This window comes from Oncorhynchus mykiss, chromosome 6, assembly GCF_057628025.1.
Source record: "Oncorhynchus mykiss isolate SJ-2025 chromosome 6, ASM5762802v1, whole genome shotgun sequence".
Lineage (NCBI taxonomy): Eukaryota > Metazoa > Chordata > Actinopteri > Salmoniformes > Salmonidae > Oncorhynchus > Oncorhynchus mykiss.
This window is the reverse complement of record NC_143027.1, coordinates 19,414,908-19,433,828: the sequence shown is the minus strand read 5'-3', so window position 1 is coordinate 19,433,828 and position 18,921 is coordinate 19,414,908. Positions and strand designations below refer to the sequence as shown.

Sequence of the window (18,921 nt, the reverse complement as noted above, 5' to 3'; positions counted from 1 at the left end):
GGTCATTTATGAACATTTGAACATATTGGCCATGTTCTGTTATAATCTCCACCCGGCACAGCCAGAAGAGGACTGGCCACCCCACATAGCCTGGTTCCTCTCTAGGTTTCTTCCTAGGTTTTGGCCTTTCTAGGGAGTTTTTCCTAGCCACCGTGCTTCTACACCTGCATTGCTTGCTGTTTGGGGTTTTAGGCTGGGTGTCTGTACAGCACTTTGAGATATCAGCTGATGTACGAAGGGCTATATAAATAAATTTGATTTGATTTGAAGATTCCCTCAATGTAAGCAATTAGCTAGCTCACATGCAAACGGGTGCTATTGCTACTTAGCTAGCTCACGTGAAAAAGGGTGCAAATTAACGCTATGCTAACATCGGTTTGGTAGTTGGTCATATAAAAACATACCACTGCCCTGGTATAACATGAATATTACAAAGTACATTATGCATAATGACAGTCTCATTTACTTCCATGGTTTATATTTTTATCCATGTAGCTTAGGCTCGATTAAGATTTGCTTTCGTTGATGTTGATACTTTCAACGTTTACCTCAACTTTATCTTGGCCAGGTCGCAGTTGTAAATGAGAACTTGTTCTCAACTAGCCTACCTGGTTAAATAAAGGTGAAATAAAAATTTGGGTGACCTTTAAGGGTTCAGGGTTCAACGCGTTTGACTCCTCCTACATTTAGCCTGGTCCCGAAGTTTGACTCTACACACATTGAGCCCGGCACCAAACTGCACGCTGCAGTCAGGGGCTTCTCCCTGCTGTAGCTCGATTGGAGGACAGAGCACATGGCACAGGCACTTGGCCAGGGAGTCAGTGATAACTCATAAATAATTAACAGTAAATATTAAATGGTCTAGTGGAGGAATATATCAATATATTAAACCCTATCCATAGCCTTATCAGTTCAACCCAGAACTAAACATACACTAGCCCTGATCATCTCCAACCCCTAGGCTATCAGAACTCAAACCAAGGCCTAACTTTATTTCCAAATCTAATCCTAGGGCAGCCTCATTTCCAACCCTAATCCAAATGTGAAGACAGATTTGAGAATAACAACCTAGGCTAATGCAGTCTATTCATCTATCATCATATACTGTATGTATTCGAATTCGGGGGTAGCCCCTCGACCGGGATTCAAATTCAGGTCCGACTGTCAACACAATACCTTATCCATTATGCCAAGAGATCCAACCCCATTGACAAGGTTGCTAGGTGTTGCGTTAAGGTCACTACACGACCCCCTTCCTTCAAGAGCTATCTTGTCCCTACATTTCTCTATACCAAGTCCCTCACATCAAGTATACATGCCTCTGCAATTGCCTCACGAGTGCCATCCCACTTCTAACACAAATTTAGTGAATTCAGGGGGTTGCCCTGACCAGGACTCAAACGCGGGTCCAGCAACTGTCAACCCAACACCTCAGCCTTTACGCCAAGAGAACTGAACCTCTTGACGAGGGCCTGATTTGTGCACCCAAAACAAGAAATGGGATGATGATATTTGGTAGTAGGCCTTAACACATCCAGGAATGATAAGTTTGGCATTAACTTTGATGCAAGAGTACATTTTAGTCAATCAGCAGACACTCTCATCCAGAGCAACTTACAGCAGTGAGTGCATACATTTTCATACAGGTCCACCATGGGAATCAAACCCACAACCCTGTCATTGCAAGCACCATGCTCTACCAACAGCACACAACTGACAGGAATGACTCCTGGGTAAATTTCCTGATATGAGGACCCAAAACAAGGAATAGGGTGTTCTGATGGTATTTTGTAGAGTGCTTGGAAAGGGATAGAAAAGTTTTTAACACAAATAGTTGAGTTTTCTATTTACTGAAGTACAGTGGTGGAAAAAGTACCCAAGTGTCATACTTGAGTAAACGTAAAGATACCTTAATAGAAAAGGACTCAAGTAAAAGTGAAAGTCACCCAGTAAAATCCTACTCGAGTAAAAGTCTATAAGCATTTGGTTTTTTAAATATTCTTAAGTATCAAAAGTAAATGTAATTGCTGAAATATGCTTAAGTATCAAAAGTAAAAGTACAAGTGTATATCATTTCACATTCCTTATATCAAGCAAACCAGACGGCACCATTTTTTTAATTTTTATGAATATCCAGGGGAACACACCAAAACTCAGACATCATTTACAAACGAAGCATGTGTCTAGTGAGTCCGCTAGATCAGAGGCAGTAGGGATGACCAGGGATGTTCTCTTGATAAATGTGTGAGTTAGACCATTTTCCTGTCCTGCTAAGCGTTCTAAATGTAACGAGTACTTGGAGTCAGGGAAAATGTATAGAGTAAAAAGTACATCACTTTCTTTAGGATTGTAGTGAAAAAAGTAAAAGTTGTCAAAAATATTAAAAGTAAAGTACAGATACCCCAAAAAGCTACTTAAGTAGTACTTTCAAGTATTTTTACTTATGTACTTTACGCCACTGCTGAAGTCACACCTTTTTCATTTACAAGTGAATACAGTATGTGCACATCAACACTAGAGGGTGGTGTAGTCTCTTATATTGACCCTTACGGCAAACGCTTTACCTCAAGCCTGCAGATATAATGCTTTATCAATAGTTACAAGCATGTCTGAGCCTTCAATGTCTTATGGTGAGGCTTATGATACGTCTCTCTATGTATCAACATTTCAACTGACAAAAATTGACTGGTACTTAGTCAGGCCCATTATTAGAAAGCATGATGTCTTCTAATGCATTACATCTGCAGCTATTGCAGATGTAACATGTTACCACACTTACTCTACAATAGGCTTTCATTGAGCGATCACAACCAGTGTCCCATGCACCAAGGAACAATCAAAATCAGATCAGATTATATTTGTTACGTTCTTCATAAACAACAGGTGTAGACCAACAGTGAAATGCTTACTTAGGTGCCCTTCCTAACAATGCAGCGAAAATAGAAAAATAAAATAACAAATATAACACGTAATAATAAAAGTAATAATAAATACACAATGAGTAATGATAACTTAATACAAAAGGTACCAGTAATAAGTTGATGTGCAGGGGTACGAGGTAATTGAGGTAGATATGTAGATGTAACTATGAATGAAGTGACAAGGCAATATGATAGATAATAAAAAGTAGTAGGCAGCAGTGTATGTGAAGAGTCAAAAATGTTAGTGCAAAAAGGGTCAATGCAGATAGTCTGGGTAGCTATTTGGTTAACTATTTAACTAACTAAGTAACTTAACTTCCGATCAGTCTTATAGCTTGGGGTTAGGAGCTGTTCAGGGTCCTGTTGGTCCCAGACTGCATCAGTACCGCTTGCTGTGCAGTAGCAGAGAGAACAATCTATGACATGGGTGGCTGGAGTGTTTTATCAGAGTCAGTGTGCCATGCACCATCAGCTATCCCAAACAATGTGCCATGCACCATCAGCTATCCCAATCAGTGTGCAATGCACCATCAGCTATCCCAAACAATGTGCCATGCACCATCAGCTATCCCAATCAGTGTGCCATGCACCATCAGCTATCCCAAACAGTGTGCCATGCACCATCAGCTATCCCAATCAGTGTGCCATGCACCATCAGCTATCCCAGTCAGTGTGCAATGTACCATCAGCTATCCCTATCAGTGTGCCATGCACCATAAGCTATCCCAATCAGTGTGCAATGCACCATCAGCTATCCCAATCAGTGTGCCATGCACCATCAGCTATCCCAATCAGTGTGCCATGCACCATCAGCTATCCCAATCAGTGTGCCATGCACCATCAGCTATCCCAATCAGTGTGCCATGCACCATCAGCTATCCCAACCAGTGTGCCATGCACCATCAGCTATCCCAACCAGTGTGCCATGCACCATCAGCTCAATCAGGCTAAGTTTCACGCCCCCCAGTGTAGACAACATAAAGCCGCACAGTGGTGTCATAATACCCATGAAACCTAGCGGTCAAACAGGGAAATGGTTCCAATCATTTTTCCACCATTAATTTTTCCCATAGGGGATTATAGAAACACTTAAAATAGGGGCTGCGTTTCATGTAGGCTTACCCTGACGTAACATTTTGATAACCATGTAAATCTCTCTCAGACAAGGAGACGTTTATTAATATATTTGACTTTATTTCATCTCATATTCGAAAATGCTAATTAGCATCAAAATAAACATCATGCAAGACTACAAATCCCTGCAAGCTCCTGCTCGTCATCTCTAGCTGACACCTTTGCTAAAAGGTATTATGTCAATTTAAAACTTGCATAAGACTTTTCACAGAATTGTCCATTTTTCTGAAAGGTAGCCAATTTATTAATTACTAAATTTAGCTAACATTAGATAGTTAATCCAGAGATTCTTACCTTTGCCTCGGTTCGGCAGTCTCATTCAAATCATCATGTCATTTGCAGTACTTTATGATTGCCACATAAGCAGCTAATTAGATATACATAGTTATCAAAACGTCACGTCAAGGTAAGCCTACACCAAACACAGAACTTATTTTAAATGTTTCTAAAATGAATGGTGTAAAAACAATTGGAACCATTTCCTTGTCTGACTGCTAGGTTTGATGGGTATTATGACTAATACTGTGGTACTCTATCCCTATGAGGTGTGGCACCCATCTTACAAAATCTCTACTTTACAATAGGCTTTCATTGAGCAATCACAATCAGTGTGGCATGCACTACCAGCTATCACAATCAATGAGCCATGCACTGACTATCACAGGCAGTGTGCCATGCACCGGCTATCAAAGTCAGTGTGCCATGCACCGGCTATCACAGTCAGTGTGCCATGCACTGTCTATCATAGTCAGTGTGCCATGCACCGGCTATCACAATCAGTGTGCCATGCACCGGCCATCAAAGTCCGTGTGCCATGCACCACCAGCTATCACAATCAATGTGGCATGCACCACCAACTACCACAATCAGTGTGCCATGCACCGACTATCACAGTCAGTGTGCCATGCACCGACTATCACAATCAGTGTGCCATGCACCGACTATCACAATCAGTGTGCCATGCACCAACTATCACAATCAGTGTGCCATGCACCGACTATCACAATCAGTGTGCCATGCACCGACTATCACAGTCAGTGTGCCATGCACCACCAGCTGTCACAATCAGCTCAAGAAGTGATTAAAGCATTATTACACAATGGTGCACGTCATCTTGTGAGTCTGTCTAGTCTTGATGACTACAGACCAGTCACCTTGACCTCCTTGGTAATGAAGTCCTTTGAGAAACTGATTAAGAAGGCTTTTGGACAAGACACAGCACCATCTTGATCCGTTTTAGTTTGTATATAGGGCTAAGCTGGGTGTACAGGACTTGATATGACTAACGTGACATGGTGTGATGAAAGAAACATACAGGAACTCAAATCCTTCTGTTCACCTGATTTAGAATTCCTCACAATCAAATGTAGACCGCATTATCTACCAAGAGAATTCTCTTCGATTATAATCACAGCCGTATACATCCCCCCCCAAGCAGACACATCGATGGCTCTGAACGAACTTTATTTAACTCTTTGCAAACTGGAAACCATTCATCCGGAGGCTGCATTCATTGTAGCTGGGGATTTTAACAAGGCTAATCTGAAAACAAGACTCCCTAAATTTTATCAGCATATCGATTGCGCAACCAGGGGTGGAAAGACCTTGGATCATTGTTACTCTAACTTCCGCGACGCATATAAGGCCCTGCCCCGCCCCCCTTTCGGAAAAGCTGACCACGACTCCATTTTGTTGATCCCTGCCTACAGACAGAAACTAAAACAAGAGGCTCCCACGCTGAGGTCTGTCCAACGCTGGTCCGACCAAGCTGACTCCACACTCCAAGACTGCTTCCACCACGTGGACTGGGACATGTTTCGTATTGCGTCAGACAACAACATTGACGAATACGCTGATTCGGTGTGTGAGTTCATTAGAACGTGCGTTGAAGATGTCGTTCCCATAGCAACGATTAAAACATTCCCTAACCAGAAACCGTGGATTGATGGCAGCATTCGCGTGAAACTGAAAGCGCGAACCACTGCTTTTAATCAGGGGAAGGTGTCTGGTAACATGACCGAATACAAACAGTGCAGCTATTCCCTCCGCAAGGCTATCAAACAAGCTAAGCGTCAGTACAGAGACAAAGTAGAATCTCAATTCAACGGCTCAGACACAAGAGGCATGTGGCAGGGTCTACAGTCAATCACGGACTACAGGAAGAAATCCAGCCCAGTCACGGACCAGGATGTCCTGCTCCCAGGCAGACTAAACAACTTTTTTGCCCGCTTTGAGGACAATACAGTGCCACTGACACGGCCGGCAACGAAAACATGCGGTCTCTCCTTCACTGCAGCCGAGGTGAGTAAGACATTTAAACGTGTTAACCCTCGCAAGGCTGCAGGCCCAGACGGCATCCCCAGCCGCGCCCTCAGAGCATGCGCAGACCAGCTGGCCGGTGTGTTTACGGACATATTCAATCAATCCCTATACCAGTCTGCTGTTCCCACATGCTTCAAGAGGGCCACCATTGTTCCTGTTCCCAAGAAAGCTAAGGTAACTGAGCTAAACGACTACCGCCCCGTAGCACTCACTTCCGTCATCATGAAGTGCTTTGAGAGACTAGTCAAGGACCATATCACCTCCACCCTACCTGACACCCTAGACCCACTCCAATTTGCTTACCGCCCAAATAGGTCCACAGACGATGCAATCTCAACCACACTGCACACCGCCCTAACCCATCTGGACAAGAGGAATACCTATGTGAGAATGCTGTTCATTGACTACAGCTCGGCATTCAACACCATAGTACCCTCCAAGCTCGTCATCAAGCTCGAGACCCTGGGTCTCGACCCCGCCCTGTGCAACTGGGTACTGGACTTCCTGACGGGCCGCCCCCAGGTGGTGAGGGTAGGCAACAACATCTCCTCCCCGCTGATCCTCAACACTGGGGCCCCACAAGGGTGCGTTCTGAGCCCTCTCCTGTACTCCCTGTTCACCCACGACTGCGTGGCCACGCACGCCTCCAACTCAATCATCAAGTTTGCGGACGACACAACAGTGGTAGGCTTGATTACCAACAACGACGAGACGGCCTACAGGGAGGAGGTGAGGGCCCTCGGAGTGTGGTGTCAGGAAAATAACCTCACACTCAACGTCAACAAAACTAAGGAGATGATTGTGGACTTCAGGAAACAGCAGAGGGAACACCCCCCTATCCACATCGATGGAACAGTAGTGGAGAGGGTAGCAAGTTTTAAGTTCCTCGGCATACACATCACAGACAAACTGAATTGGTCCACTCACACAGACAGCATTGTGAAGAAGGCGCAGCAGCGCCTCTTCAACCTCAGGAGGCTGAAGAAATTTGGCTTGTCACCAAAAGCACTCACAAACTTCTACAGATGCACAATCGAGAGCATCCTGGCGGGCTGTATCACCGCCTGGTACGGCAACTGCTCCGCCCTCAACCGTAAGGCTCTCCAGAGGGTGGTGAGGTCTGCACAACGCATCACCGGGGGCAAACTACCTGCCCTCCAGGACACCTACACCACCCGATGTCACAGGAAGGCCATAAAGATCATCAAGGACATCAACCACCCGAGCCACTGCCTGTTCACCCCGCTATCATCCAGAAGGCGAGGTCAGTACAGGTGCATCAAAGCTGGGACCGAGAGACTGAAAAACAGCTTCTATCTCAAGGCCATCAGACTGTTAAACAGCCACCACTAACATTGAGTGGCTGCTGCCAACACACTGACACTGACTCAACTCCAGCCACTTTAATAATGGGAATTGATGGGAAATGATGTAAATATATCACTAGCCACTTTAAACAATGCTACCTTATATAATGTTACTTACCCTACATTATTCATCTCATATGCATACGTATATACTGTACTCTATATCATCGACTGTATCCTTATGTAATACATGTATCACTAGCCACTTTAAAATATGCCACTTTGTTTACATACTCATCTCATTTGTACATACTGTACTCGATACCATCTACTGTATCTTGCCTATGCTGCTCTGTACCATCACTCATTCATATATCCTTATGTACATATTCTTTATCCCCTTACACTGTGTACAAGACAGTAGTTTTGGAATTGTTAGTTAGATTACTTGTTGGTTATTACTGCATTGTCGGAACTAGAAGCACAAGCATTTCGCTACACTCGCATTAACATCTGCTAACCATGTGTATGTGACAAATAAAATTTGATTTGATTTGATTTGATACCTTACTTTATCTTCTATGCAAACATCTAGAGCACCAAAACTCATGCCAAGCTGTTGTTGATTTCTCATCTGCTTTTAATACCATTCAGCCCCATCTGTTAGTGAACAAACTCACTAATCATTTTGGTGTAGACTCATTTAGTGGGCTGGATCCTTGACTTTCTAACCAACAGAAGAACCCAGAGGGTGAAGGACGGTGAATGGGTGCTTGTCAGGGGAGCTATCATCGTAAACAGGCTCACCCCAGGGGTGTGTCCTCTCGCCATTCCTCTACAATATATCCTGTACACTGATGATTGTCGTAGCCAGAACGAGAACAGATACATCCTGAAGTTTACGGACCACTCTGTAATAGTCAGTCTCCTTCATGATAAGGAAACTGCACATGGCCCTGTTGTTAATGATTTTGTACATTGGTGTGACAGTGTATTCTTACAACTGAATGTGACAAAAACAAATATATGTGTATTGATTTCAGGTGTCAACCCCATACCCCTCAGAACACTATCATCAAGGGCCAGAAGGTAAACACTGTAGACAACTACAAGTATTTTGGCACAAATTATTGATAATAACTGAGTCTAACACTGACATGTTGTGTAAGGGCCAGCAACGCCTTTTTTTTGTCTCAGACAACTGGCAAAGTTCCAGGTAGAAAGGACCTTCTTGAGTCTTTTGTAAGTCGTACATAGAGTCTGTCTTAACATTTTATTTTATTTGCTGGTACGGCAACCTTGGTGTAAAAGTAAAAAATAGCTAGCTAGAAATAGTGAAAGTGGGCAGTAAGGAGTCCAGCAGAGTAGTCTGTCTGATCTGTACAACAGACAAGTGGCGAGGAAGGCAGAATTCATCCTGTCGGACTATGCCTACCCCCCTACACCATGAGTTCCAGGTCTGGCTCCTGGTTTAGATTCCCCACTGTTAAGACTAACAGGCCCAAGCACTCCTTTACCCCTATGACCATTGCCCTTTTGAAGACAGAGGAGAGGTAGGCAGGCGAGGGATGAGGAGGATGATGGTGATGTTTTTTCTTTCTGTCAGTACATTGACACATTGTTCACGAGAAGATCTAAGAACGCACAGAGCACTTCACTTATTAGGCAACTTTTGATTGTTAAACTTGTGTACTGCTGCTAATGTCGATCACTAGAAGTCTACTGTATATAATTGGCTGTCAGGCAGATGACTTGATGGAATAGCCCATTGTGTTACCTACAACTGTGTCTCATTGTGATCCATGTGGATTCTATATGTTCAATGTTGTTATTTATGCTCCTATGCTGAAAAACAAAGTGTCCCCTGGGACAATAAACTTGAAACTTGCCATCTACCCATTCAGTTCACCAGCAAAAAAAGAGCAGGCATATTTTTTGTTTTGTTTTTGTCTATATCCATTTTATTATAACTATTATCAAGAACATATTATATAATTTCCTTCAGTAATGAACCTTCTTAGAAAATAATAAATGACATTGGTCTAGGTGACCAGATTGAGTTCAACAGTCATCGGAATAATTCAGAATGGTCTCACCACAGATGGATGCCTAATTCTCATATGAACACTTAAAGTACTAAGAACTTACATTTACATATTACAGAGGCTAAAGAAAGAAATACAATGTCCAGTACAAACATTATCTATAAAGTCAAAATGGATGGAAGTATTAGTACTAACAACCAATCCTAACAATCTTTGATTACTCTAGTAACAACACCCAATCAAAATATTTCAGTTCATCAGACCTGGAGGTTTTCAGTAGCACCCATGGGCTTAAGCTAGACAGCATTTACCCAGCTAAAAGTAAGAAAACTATAGCCTATTATAGCATGCAGTAGCACTTAACATCTGCTTCTATAGGCTTAGTCAGTGCCCTACTAATACAATAAAGTATGTGACTGGTAAATGTTTCACATTGTTCAGCATGAAGTGTTTCTCAAAGAAAACAAAGGCTCCAAAATACCAGGCTATCATATGAGTTAAGACAAAAGCAAAAAGTGTGCAAAAAGAAGAAATCGTTCAGTTGTGTCCTCAGTAAAACTGTCATCAAAACACTTCCCAATCAATCATTAATGACTTATACTGTTTTTCAATGCTTTCTTATGGCATCAGTGGCACGACTCTTTATGACATAGCTTGATTAAGAGCTACCAGGTGTACAGGCAGTTTGTATACAAAAGAAATATCTAGAAATACTATTCCTCTGAATTGGTAAATAAGCTTTATTATTAATGTTACATGTACATTATACATCTTTAACTGGAACTATCCAGCATGTCACTGGTCTGAAAAAACATTGTTCTTCATACTACGATGGAGTCGTAGTAGCTTACTGAAAGAATACATGAAAAACAACATAGTAATAACAATAACAAAAAACTTTGTACAGCTTATACAACTTTGGAGATATTTCTAGGGTGTTGTACATACAATATAGTTACATGCCATTTTCTTCAATATGCTGAACTTTTGGCAACACTGGCACTGCCATCGTAAATGTCAGACTTGTCTCGTATAGTTCTCAGTCACGTGATACATGCAAACTTTATATACTTAAAATAGAAACAAATACACAATAACAAAATATCCACGTTGACTACATTGAATCAGACTTGGCTCCTTAGTCAAGATGGACTGGGTTGAGTTGCGGTCCAGTCTTCCATCCAGCATGGCTGTTCCACACAAACCTCTCAGATATGCTCAAAAATCCTTACAATGGACCAGGACCGCATTCTTCTGAAAGGCAGAAAATGTGTGATACACACACACACACACACACACACACACACTCCACTTCTATGCACAAAACACACAATCCTCTTGAGTACATATCTGTCCATCGTCCGTCCGACTCCCCCAACACACACACACACACAGTGCAATTCCAAATTATAAGATAAAACAAAATAAAAAAACAAAAGGGTGAGTATTTCAGAAGTTCACAGTTGCAGCAGGTGTGTGATTGAGGGGTGAAGTCAAGTTGACAAGTTGACGAGCTCATGGGCCACAAACTGTTTCAAGCGCTCCAGGTACTGTCCGTAGAGCTCCACATCATTGTGGCCGGCGCCCTCCACCCACAGGGGCTCCACGGGCCTCTGGCAGCGCTCGTACAGCGCCAGGCCGTGGGAAAAGTCGATCACCTCATCCTCTGTCCCGTGAATTACCAGCACTGGAGAAGTCACCTTGGAGATCTTGTCAATACTTTGGGAGGCGAGTTTAGATGGGCAGACACGCGAGGGCACCACACACGAGGGAAAGAACAGAGGAAAGAGGAAGGGAACTGTTAGGCAAGTATAATTTCCGAGCAATGATAAACAGATGACAGGAATAGGATTTAAAATAACTCAATGTGGTAATTTCAACGGCAGGCAGTTTACCCTTTTAGACTTGTCAACAGTGCAATTCTCTACGGCTGGCACAATTACCGTACAGCCAACGGTTATAAAAATAAAACAACCATCTAAAAAAACACAATTAATGGCTGCCTGGTATTGTGATGCAATAATTTCCATGGTAAGGTAGAATGTTCATTCAAATTATTTTAAAACCTCTTGAGAATCCGACCCCTCCCCCCCCCCCCCCCAATTTTTGCATAAAATGACATACCCAAATCTAACTGCCTGTAGCTCAGGCCCTGGCAAGGATAAGCATATTCTTGATACCAATTGAAAGGAAAGACTTTGAAGTTTGGGGAAATGTGAAATTAATGTAGGAGAATATAAGACATTAGATCTGGTAAAATATAATACATCATCTTTGAAATGCAAGAGAATGGCCATAATGTACTATTCCAGGTTAGGCACAATTTTGATTTTGGTCACTAGATGGCATAAGTGTGTGTGCAAACATTTAGTCTGATTCAATAAACCATTGCATTTCTGTTCAAAATGTTGTATCAAAACTGCCCTAATGTGCCCAATTGGTTTATTAATACAATTTCAAATTCATAACTGTGCACTCTCCTCAAACAATAGCACAGTATTCTTTCACTGTAATAGCTACTGAAAATTGGACAGTGCAGTTAGATTCACAAGAATTTAAGCTTTCTGTCCATAGCAGATGTCCTGGGAAATGTTCTGGTTACTTACAACCTTATGCTAATCACATTAGCTCAACCGTCCCATGGGGGGGGACACCGATCCCGTAGAGGTTATCTGATGTTGGTCATGCAATGGAATGTATTTTGTGCAATGCCAATGGAGTTGAATCAACAAATCACAGCACATATTGATGAGTATACTTCCTGCTTTTATTTCCTGCTTTGCTCTATGGGTACACTCACAATGGCCACCAGTCCACCCATTATGCCATCATTGACAAGAACGGGGACACCTGTTCTATTCAGCCTATTTCTATGGCAGCACATGCAGTCAGGAGTGGAGGAGATGAGAAAATGTCTTTCATTTTTAAATTTGCACTTTCTCAAAGGTTATTTGAACAGTTATAAAGGTGACTGTGGTCATTTGGCTGACCAATAAGCGCCATCCAAAATGCCATGACAGTCACAGTCCTACGATTCTCCATAACCTGGCAGCAACCAAGGACCACCAGATGGAGCATTTGAGTTAAGAGTGACTCAAACATGACTGCTTTATGATCTGTGTGTGTGTGTCACTCACTTGGGGAAGGCGTCAAAGCAGTAGGTTTTCTTGGTGTCTGGGAAGGCCACTCTCATGCCAGAGGTGAGGGGGGAGTGCAGGACGACCGCGGCACTCTCGTAGCGTGCCGCCAGGTCCACGGAAGGGACCGTACCGATACTCTGACCATACACGATCACAGTCTCTGGCCTAATACCATACCTGGGGGCAGAGACACAGAACATTATCATCAGCTATACAGCATCAATTTCCTGATACTATGAGTAAGGACGATGACAAGGTAGAATGTCGATTATTATGATGATGATGATGATGATGATGTAGACCAAGAGAATGATGATGACAGTTTGTCAGTCAGTCACTATTAACAAGATTCCGTCACCCCAGTCAGGTCAGAAGTCCAGTAGTCCGAAGTCCAGTAGTCAGGAGGGAGCTTAAGTCTATGATCAGTCGGTATGGGAGCATTGACGTGTCAACGAGGGGTGTGGTGGGACAAGCAGGAGATACAGATAGAAAAAGAGAGGAGAGGGAGAAAGGCATTCCACAGCCGATTATGGAGAATGTGACCATCACAGCCAGTCAGCTGACTTTCCCGGCTATAAACCGCTGCAGGACTGATCACACAAACATCACCAGTTCTACCTAGCCCAGCCTGTACAACACTGACACAAGGGTAGGTCATCCAACTGGTTGGAGAGTGACAGCACAGACATATGATGCGTGGAGGCTCACAGGAGGTCCCAAGAGGTCAAAACCTTCTGATGACAGAGTGGACTAAGTAGGCGCACAGGGCCCATAGGAACTAGACTATATTAAGAACTAGAATCCTCAAATGTGGGTGAGGAATTTTAAATTCAGCCTCTTCTTTGCCGGCAACTGTTCTGAGCAGCAGCATTACCTCAAACAGGCTAGCCAGGCTATAGCAGGCTGGCCAAAACCTAACATATGTCAAAACACAGTGTGTAATGTTTATAACAGTTCATGTAAAACATATTATATAAAGTACAGCCAGGGACTGTAACACTAGTGAATCAGGTGAATGTAAGTGACTGTGTGTGTGTGTGTGTGTGTGTGTTTCCAGGCCAACTTAGGGTCAATTTCAGCGTGAACTCACTTTACCTCACTGAGCACGCTCCATGGTTATATAAGCTCTCCACTACCCAATCATCAATCCAATCTATAACGCAGAGAGAGCGAGGGAGAGAGCAAGAGCAAATTTTTGGGAAAAAATAAGGGAAGAACAGAACCACTGACAGTAGAGGTCAACAAGGGGGAAGCAGCTAGGCTATAAGATAATTGGGTCTTGTGTTCTATACTGGGTCATATTTTCAACTGAAGAGGACCTGCTGCTACATACGTTAATAGCACGTTAATCACGGCTCTCTCTCCTGCCCTCAGTCATGTCAATCGGAACTGAAAATCGAGTTACACTCAATACGACCCATACCATACCAAATTACATTACAAACTACTTACTGTGTTGGTTGCCATGGGCACTACTGTGTGTGTGTGTGTGTGTGTTTGCTGAAGGGACCTTCATTTTGTCTCCAATCAATAATATGATTGATCAGGAAGTTTGTTGTTTTCACTTCCTGGGGCAGAGGCTGCAGTGAGTATCTGTCTGAAACCTCATTGGACATCTGTTACTAGGCTACAAGTCAATATTAGACTTAGAAGGATTGACTGCTGGAACATATCCAAGTGAAAAGAAAATGGAACAGCACTATTCTATTTGAGTGGACATCCCTCACAGCAGGTTCCCACTGACAAAACCCAACCCTTTTAGTTCCACAAATAGTGTGCTCTCTCTCTGTGTGTGTGTGTGTGTGTGTGTGTGTGTGTGTGTGTGTGTGTGTAAAAATGCTGTAAAGCAAGAATGCTTTCTAAAATATACATGTTAATAGTTTATTTATCAATTAACAAAATGCAAAGTGATTGAACAGAAAAATATACATCAAAACAATATTTGGTGTGATCACCCCTTGCCTTCAAAACAACATCAATTATTCTAGGTACACTTGCACACAGTTTGAAGGAACTCGGCAGGTAGGGTGGCCCAAACATCTTGGAAAACTAACCACAGTTCTCCTGTGGATTTAGGCAGCCTCAGGTGCTACTCTCTCTTCATATAGTCCCAGACAGACTCAATGATGTTTGGGGTCGTTGTCATGCTGCAGAATAAATATGGGGCCAATCAGATGCATCCTTGATGGTATTGTACATAGTTCCTGTGTTTTCGTGCATAGTTGAGTCGCTTTCCATGTCAAAGGTATGGCCTTTTGGCCGCAAGTCTTTCATAAAGGCCGCTTCTTACCAGACTTCTCCGGAAAGTAGATGGGTGTACAAGGGTCCCACTGTTTTCTGCCAAATCTGAGCTGATGGCACTGCTGGACATCTTCTGATTGCGAAGGGAGTAAGCATGATGTGTCTTTCATCTGCTGCAGTAAGTTTCCTTGGCCGACCACTGTGTCTACGGTCCTCAACGGTGCCCGTTTCTTTGTGCTTCTTCAAAAAGAGGGAAACCCCTGTCTGCCTTGACATGTCAGCCTGGGAGATGTCTGCCTTGACATGTCAGCCTGGGAGATGTCTGCCTTGACATGTCAGCCTGGGAGATGTCTGCCTTGACATGTCAGCCTGGGAGATGTCTGCCTTGACATGTCAGCCTGGGAGATGTCTGCCTTGACATGTCAGCCTGGGAGATGTCTGCCTTGACATGTCAGCCTGGGAGAGACCTTACTGATGCAGTATTACTACCGTGTGTCTTGTTGCTGTGCTCAGTCTTGACATGTCAGCCTGGGAGAGACCTTACTGATGCAGTATAACTACCCTGTGTCTTGTTGCTGGGCTCAGTCTTGACATGTCAGCCTGGGAGAGACCTTACTGATGCAGTATAACTACCCTGTGTCTTGTTGCTGGGCTCAGTCTTGACATGTCAGCCTGGAAGAGACCTTACTGATGCAGTATAACTACCGTGTGTCTTGTTGCTGTGCTCAGTCTTGACATGTCAGCCTGGGAGAGACCTTACTGATGCAGTAGAACTACCCTGTGTCTTGTTGCTGTTCTCAGTCTTGACATGTCTGCCTGGGAGAGACCTTACTGATGCACTATTACTACCGTGTGTCTTGTTGCTGTGCTCAGTCTTGACATGTCTGCCTGGGAGAGACCTTACTGATGCAGTATAACTACCCTGTGTCTTGTTGCTGTTCTCAGTCTTGACATGGTGTATGACTTTTGACAGTAAACGGTCTTCAGCAACCTCACCTGGTTAGCAGAGTTTGGCTGTTGCTCACCCAGTTTTATTCCCCCTGTTTCTCTGTTTCAGTTAATGATTGCATTTCAACCTACATATTGAATTGATTACCATTAGCACCTGTTTGGCATAATTGTTTAATCATACACCTGACTATGCCTACAAAATCCCTGACTTTGTGCAAGTGTACCTACAAGAATTGATGTTGTTTTGAAGGCAAAGGGTGGTCACACCAAATTTGCTTTTCGTTAATTGATAAATATAATCTATTAACATGTCTATTTTTGAAAGCATTCTTACTTCACGGCATTTTTTTTCACACCTTCCTAAAACCTTTGTACAGTACTGAATGTACCAATAAAGTGTCTGCTGACGGTGTGGGACACACCTGCTGACTCATGATTGAGTCACCTGAACACGCAGGTAAGACAGGACCTCCCCCTGAACCAGAACATAGGAACACGAGCGTGTGCAAACACAACACATTTTCCTCTCCGACATCAACGCAAATGCAACCTAAACTCACAAACACATCATTAAAACAGTATCTTGCTTTTCAAACTCACCTCAAAGTGATTGGTCAATTTGAGGAACAAGTTCAACAACAGGTTGAAACGGAGTGAAAAACATGTTGTTTCAAAGCCTAACAACTAAAATGGACAGCGCTTTCTAAGGTGATGACTAATTCAAAACACCATATGCATATTAGAGCTTACGCATTAGCATAGGCCTATGTATGAGCTGATTAAATACGGATTTCTTTAGACCTGGCTTAAATAAATCACGGGTTTATTATGATTGTGTATATTAGACTTTTTAAAATGTAGACGTTCCAAAGGCGCGCATCAATGGCTTGTATGCATGCAGGCCTGGAGATGCTAAACATGTTTATGATAATTAAGTGTAAATTACCATGATACAGGCAGACTTTTGCATGACAATAACCGGCTGACAACATTTCATGACCGCCACAACCTCATCTCCAGCCCTCATTTAACTTCCAAGAGAAACACACTCACATAAAACAGACAGCGGCAGGATGCTAAAGGGGAGACATTGAGAGAGAGCTTTTAGATATGATAAATAATTCACGTTCAAAGTCAGTAGGCCCACAGCTTTTTTTCCGCACAAGCCAAACACATCTCATATAGACTATGACCTGTAGTCAACCACAGGTAAAACACAGTCATGTGGTGAGTCAAGTCTATAATACCTGTGTCAGAAACGATGTATGGGTTTCCCCACTCTTTTTATATATATATATTTTTTTAACTTTTCCCCCCTTTTCTCCCCAATTTTGTCATATCCAATCGGTAGTCCCAGTCTTGTCTCATCGCTGCAACTCCCGTAGAGTCGAAGGTCGAGAGCCGTGCGTCCTCCGAAACACAACCCAGCCAAGCCGCACTGCTTCTTGACACAATGCCCGTTTAACCCGGAAGCCAGCCGCACCAATGTGTCAGAGGAAACACCGTACACCTGGCGACCGTGCAGCGTGCATGTGTCCGGCCCGCCGCAGCAGTCGCTACAGCGCGATGGGACAAGGACATCCCTGCCGGCCAAACCCTCCCCTAACTTGGACAAAGCTGGGCCAATTGTGCGCCGCCCCATGGAGAGACATGTCTCTGGAACTGAAGTCAAACACGGGCAGTGAAACACAGCACCAAGATGAACCATTTGACTGTTAAATAAAAGGAGGCCAGGGCTCCCTGTAGAATGGAGAATAGGAGCACATGCTGCGTTGAGAATTGGGTCTGGCAGTGGCATGGCTAAAAGGCAGCAAGGTGTAGGTAGAAGTTTGCCATTGCGCTGATCTGAGGTGTCTTTTTGCCCTCTTTATGGTTACAAATAAGACTTCTGGGAAGGGTGGGATGATCTTGGATCTGCCATTAGGGTCAGCTTCTATCTTGAGGGTGTCAGTCAGTTTGGCAATTATGGGACAGAAATGACATGGATCTTTGGATTACCAGTGGACAAAGTGAGGCAGAACCTGGCATAGATTTGGGGTGGAATAGTATGTGACGTTGGAGACACCAAGCCCTGGCCAGTTGAAAACGTGCAGGGTTGGAAGCACCCGAATCGGGCACAGAGCTGGGCTATACTAAGCCTTGGGCCAAATTAAAAGTAGCACAGCCTCATCTCACCTGATAGTGTAAATTAGTCTATTGTCAATCAACATGGACTACAAACCCCACCACCCATGTTGTGCTGTCTCATGGTTTTCCCCTCTGGTTCTAACCAATGTGAGCCGACGCTGGTAGATGGACGGCAGTACTATAACTGTTCATGTTGCTTCATTCTTTGTACTTAGAGATTTGTTATGGAATTTGCAATGCAAAGTCTGTCCCACAGACATCCAAACTGCTGCAGCCTTCATGCATGGAAACAGGCAGGGACTCTATTCCTCACTGACGGGCAGTTTAACACTCTGCCAGAGAGAAAGCTCTGCTGATCACTGTTACATTACTGTCTGAAGCCATAAGCCACATTGTGATGTTGAGTTCAATATTAGCCTCCTGAATATTTTATCCCCATCTACGTAGCTACACTGCACAATTAAATGTGAGCAGAAAATTTGCACACAAAACACCTCTAATAGCTAATGGTAGTGCAGCCATGCAAACCCAGACAACCCACCCAAAGCCACAGTTAATAACAATCCTTCATTTGTTTTTCAGTCTAAAGCAGTTCCGCCACTGGGTTAAAAGCTGAGGGATGGTGCTTGTACAAATGTAACTATTCTCAAAAAGGGTAGCCTACATAAAATTCATCTATGGATGCAAGAACTGAGAGTTCATTATCATTTCAATATCTAGGGCTAGTTCCTGT

At 43.4% G+C, this 18,921-nt stretch overlaps 1 protein-coding gene across 4 annotated transcripts in view; it reads right to left on the bottom strand.

Moving 5' to 3' along the window:
- Positions 1 to 9,615: 9,615 nt before the first annotated feature.
- The window catches only part of LOC110525411 (alpha/beta hydrolase domain-containing protein 17B), a 17,353-nt gene continuing 8,047 nt past the window's right edge, over positions 9,616 to 18,921 (bottom strand). For all 4 annotated transcript variants that reach the window (XM_021605482.3, XM_021605483.3, XM_090237163.1 and 1 more), the window contains exons 3-4: positions 12,867 to 13,046; positions 9,616 to 11,448 (exon numbers count right to left, since the gene is read on the bottom strand). In XM_021605482.3, coding sequence (XP_021461157.1) covers positions 11,223 to 11,448; positions 12,867 to 13,046 — 406 coding nt within the window. In that variant the 3' untranslated portion in view covers positions 9,616 to 11,222. The remainder of the gene's footprint in view (positions 11,449 to 12,866; positions 13,047 to 18,921) is intronic.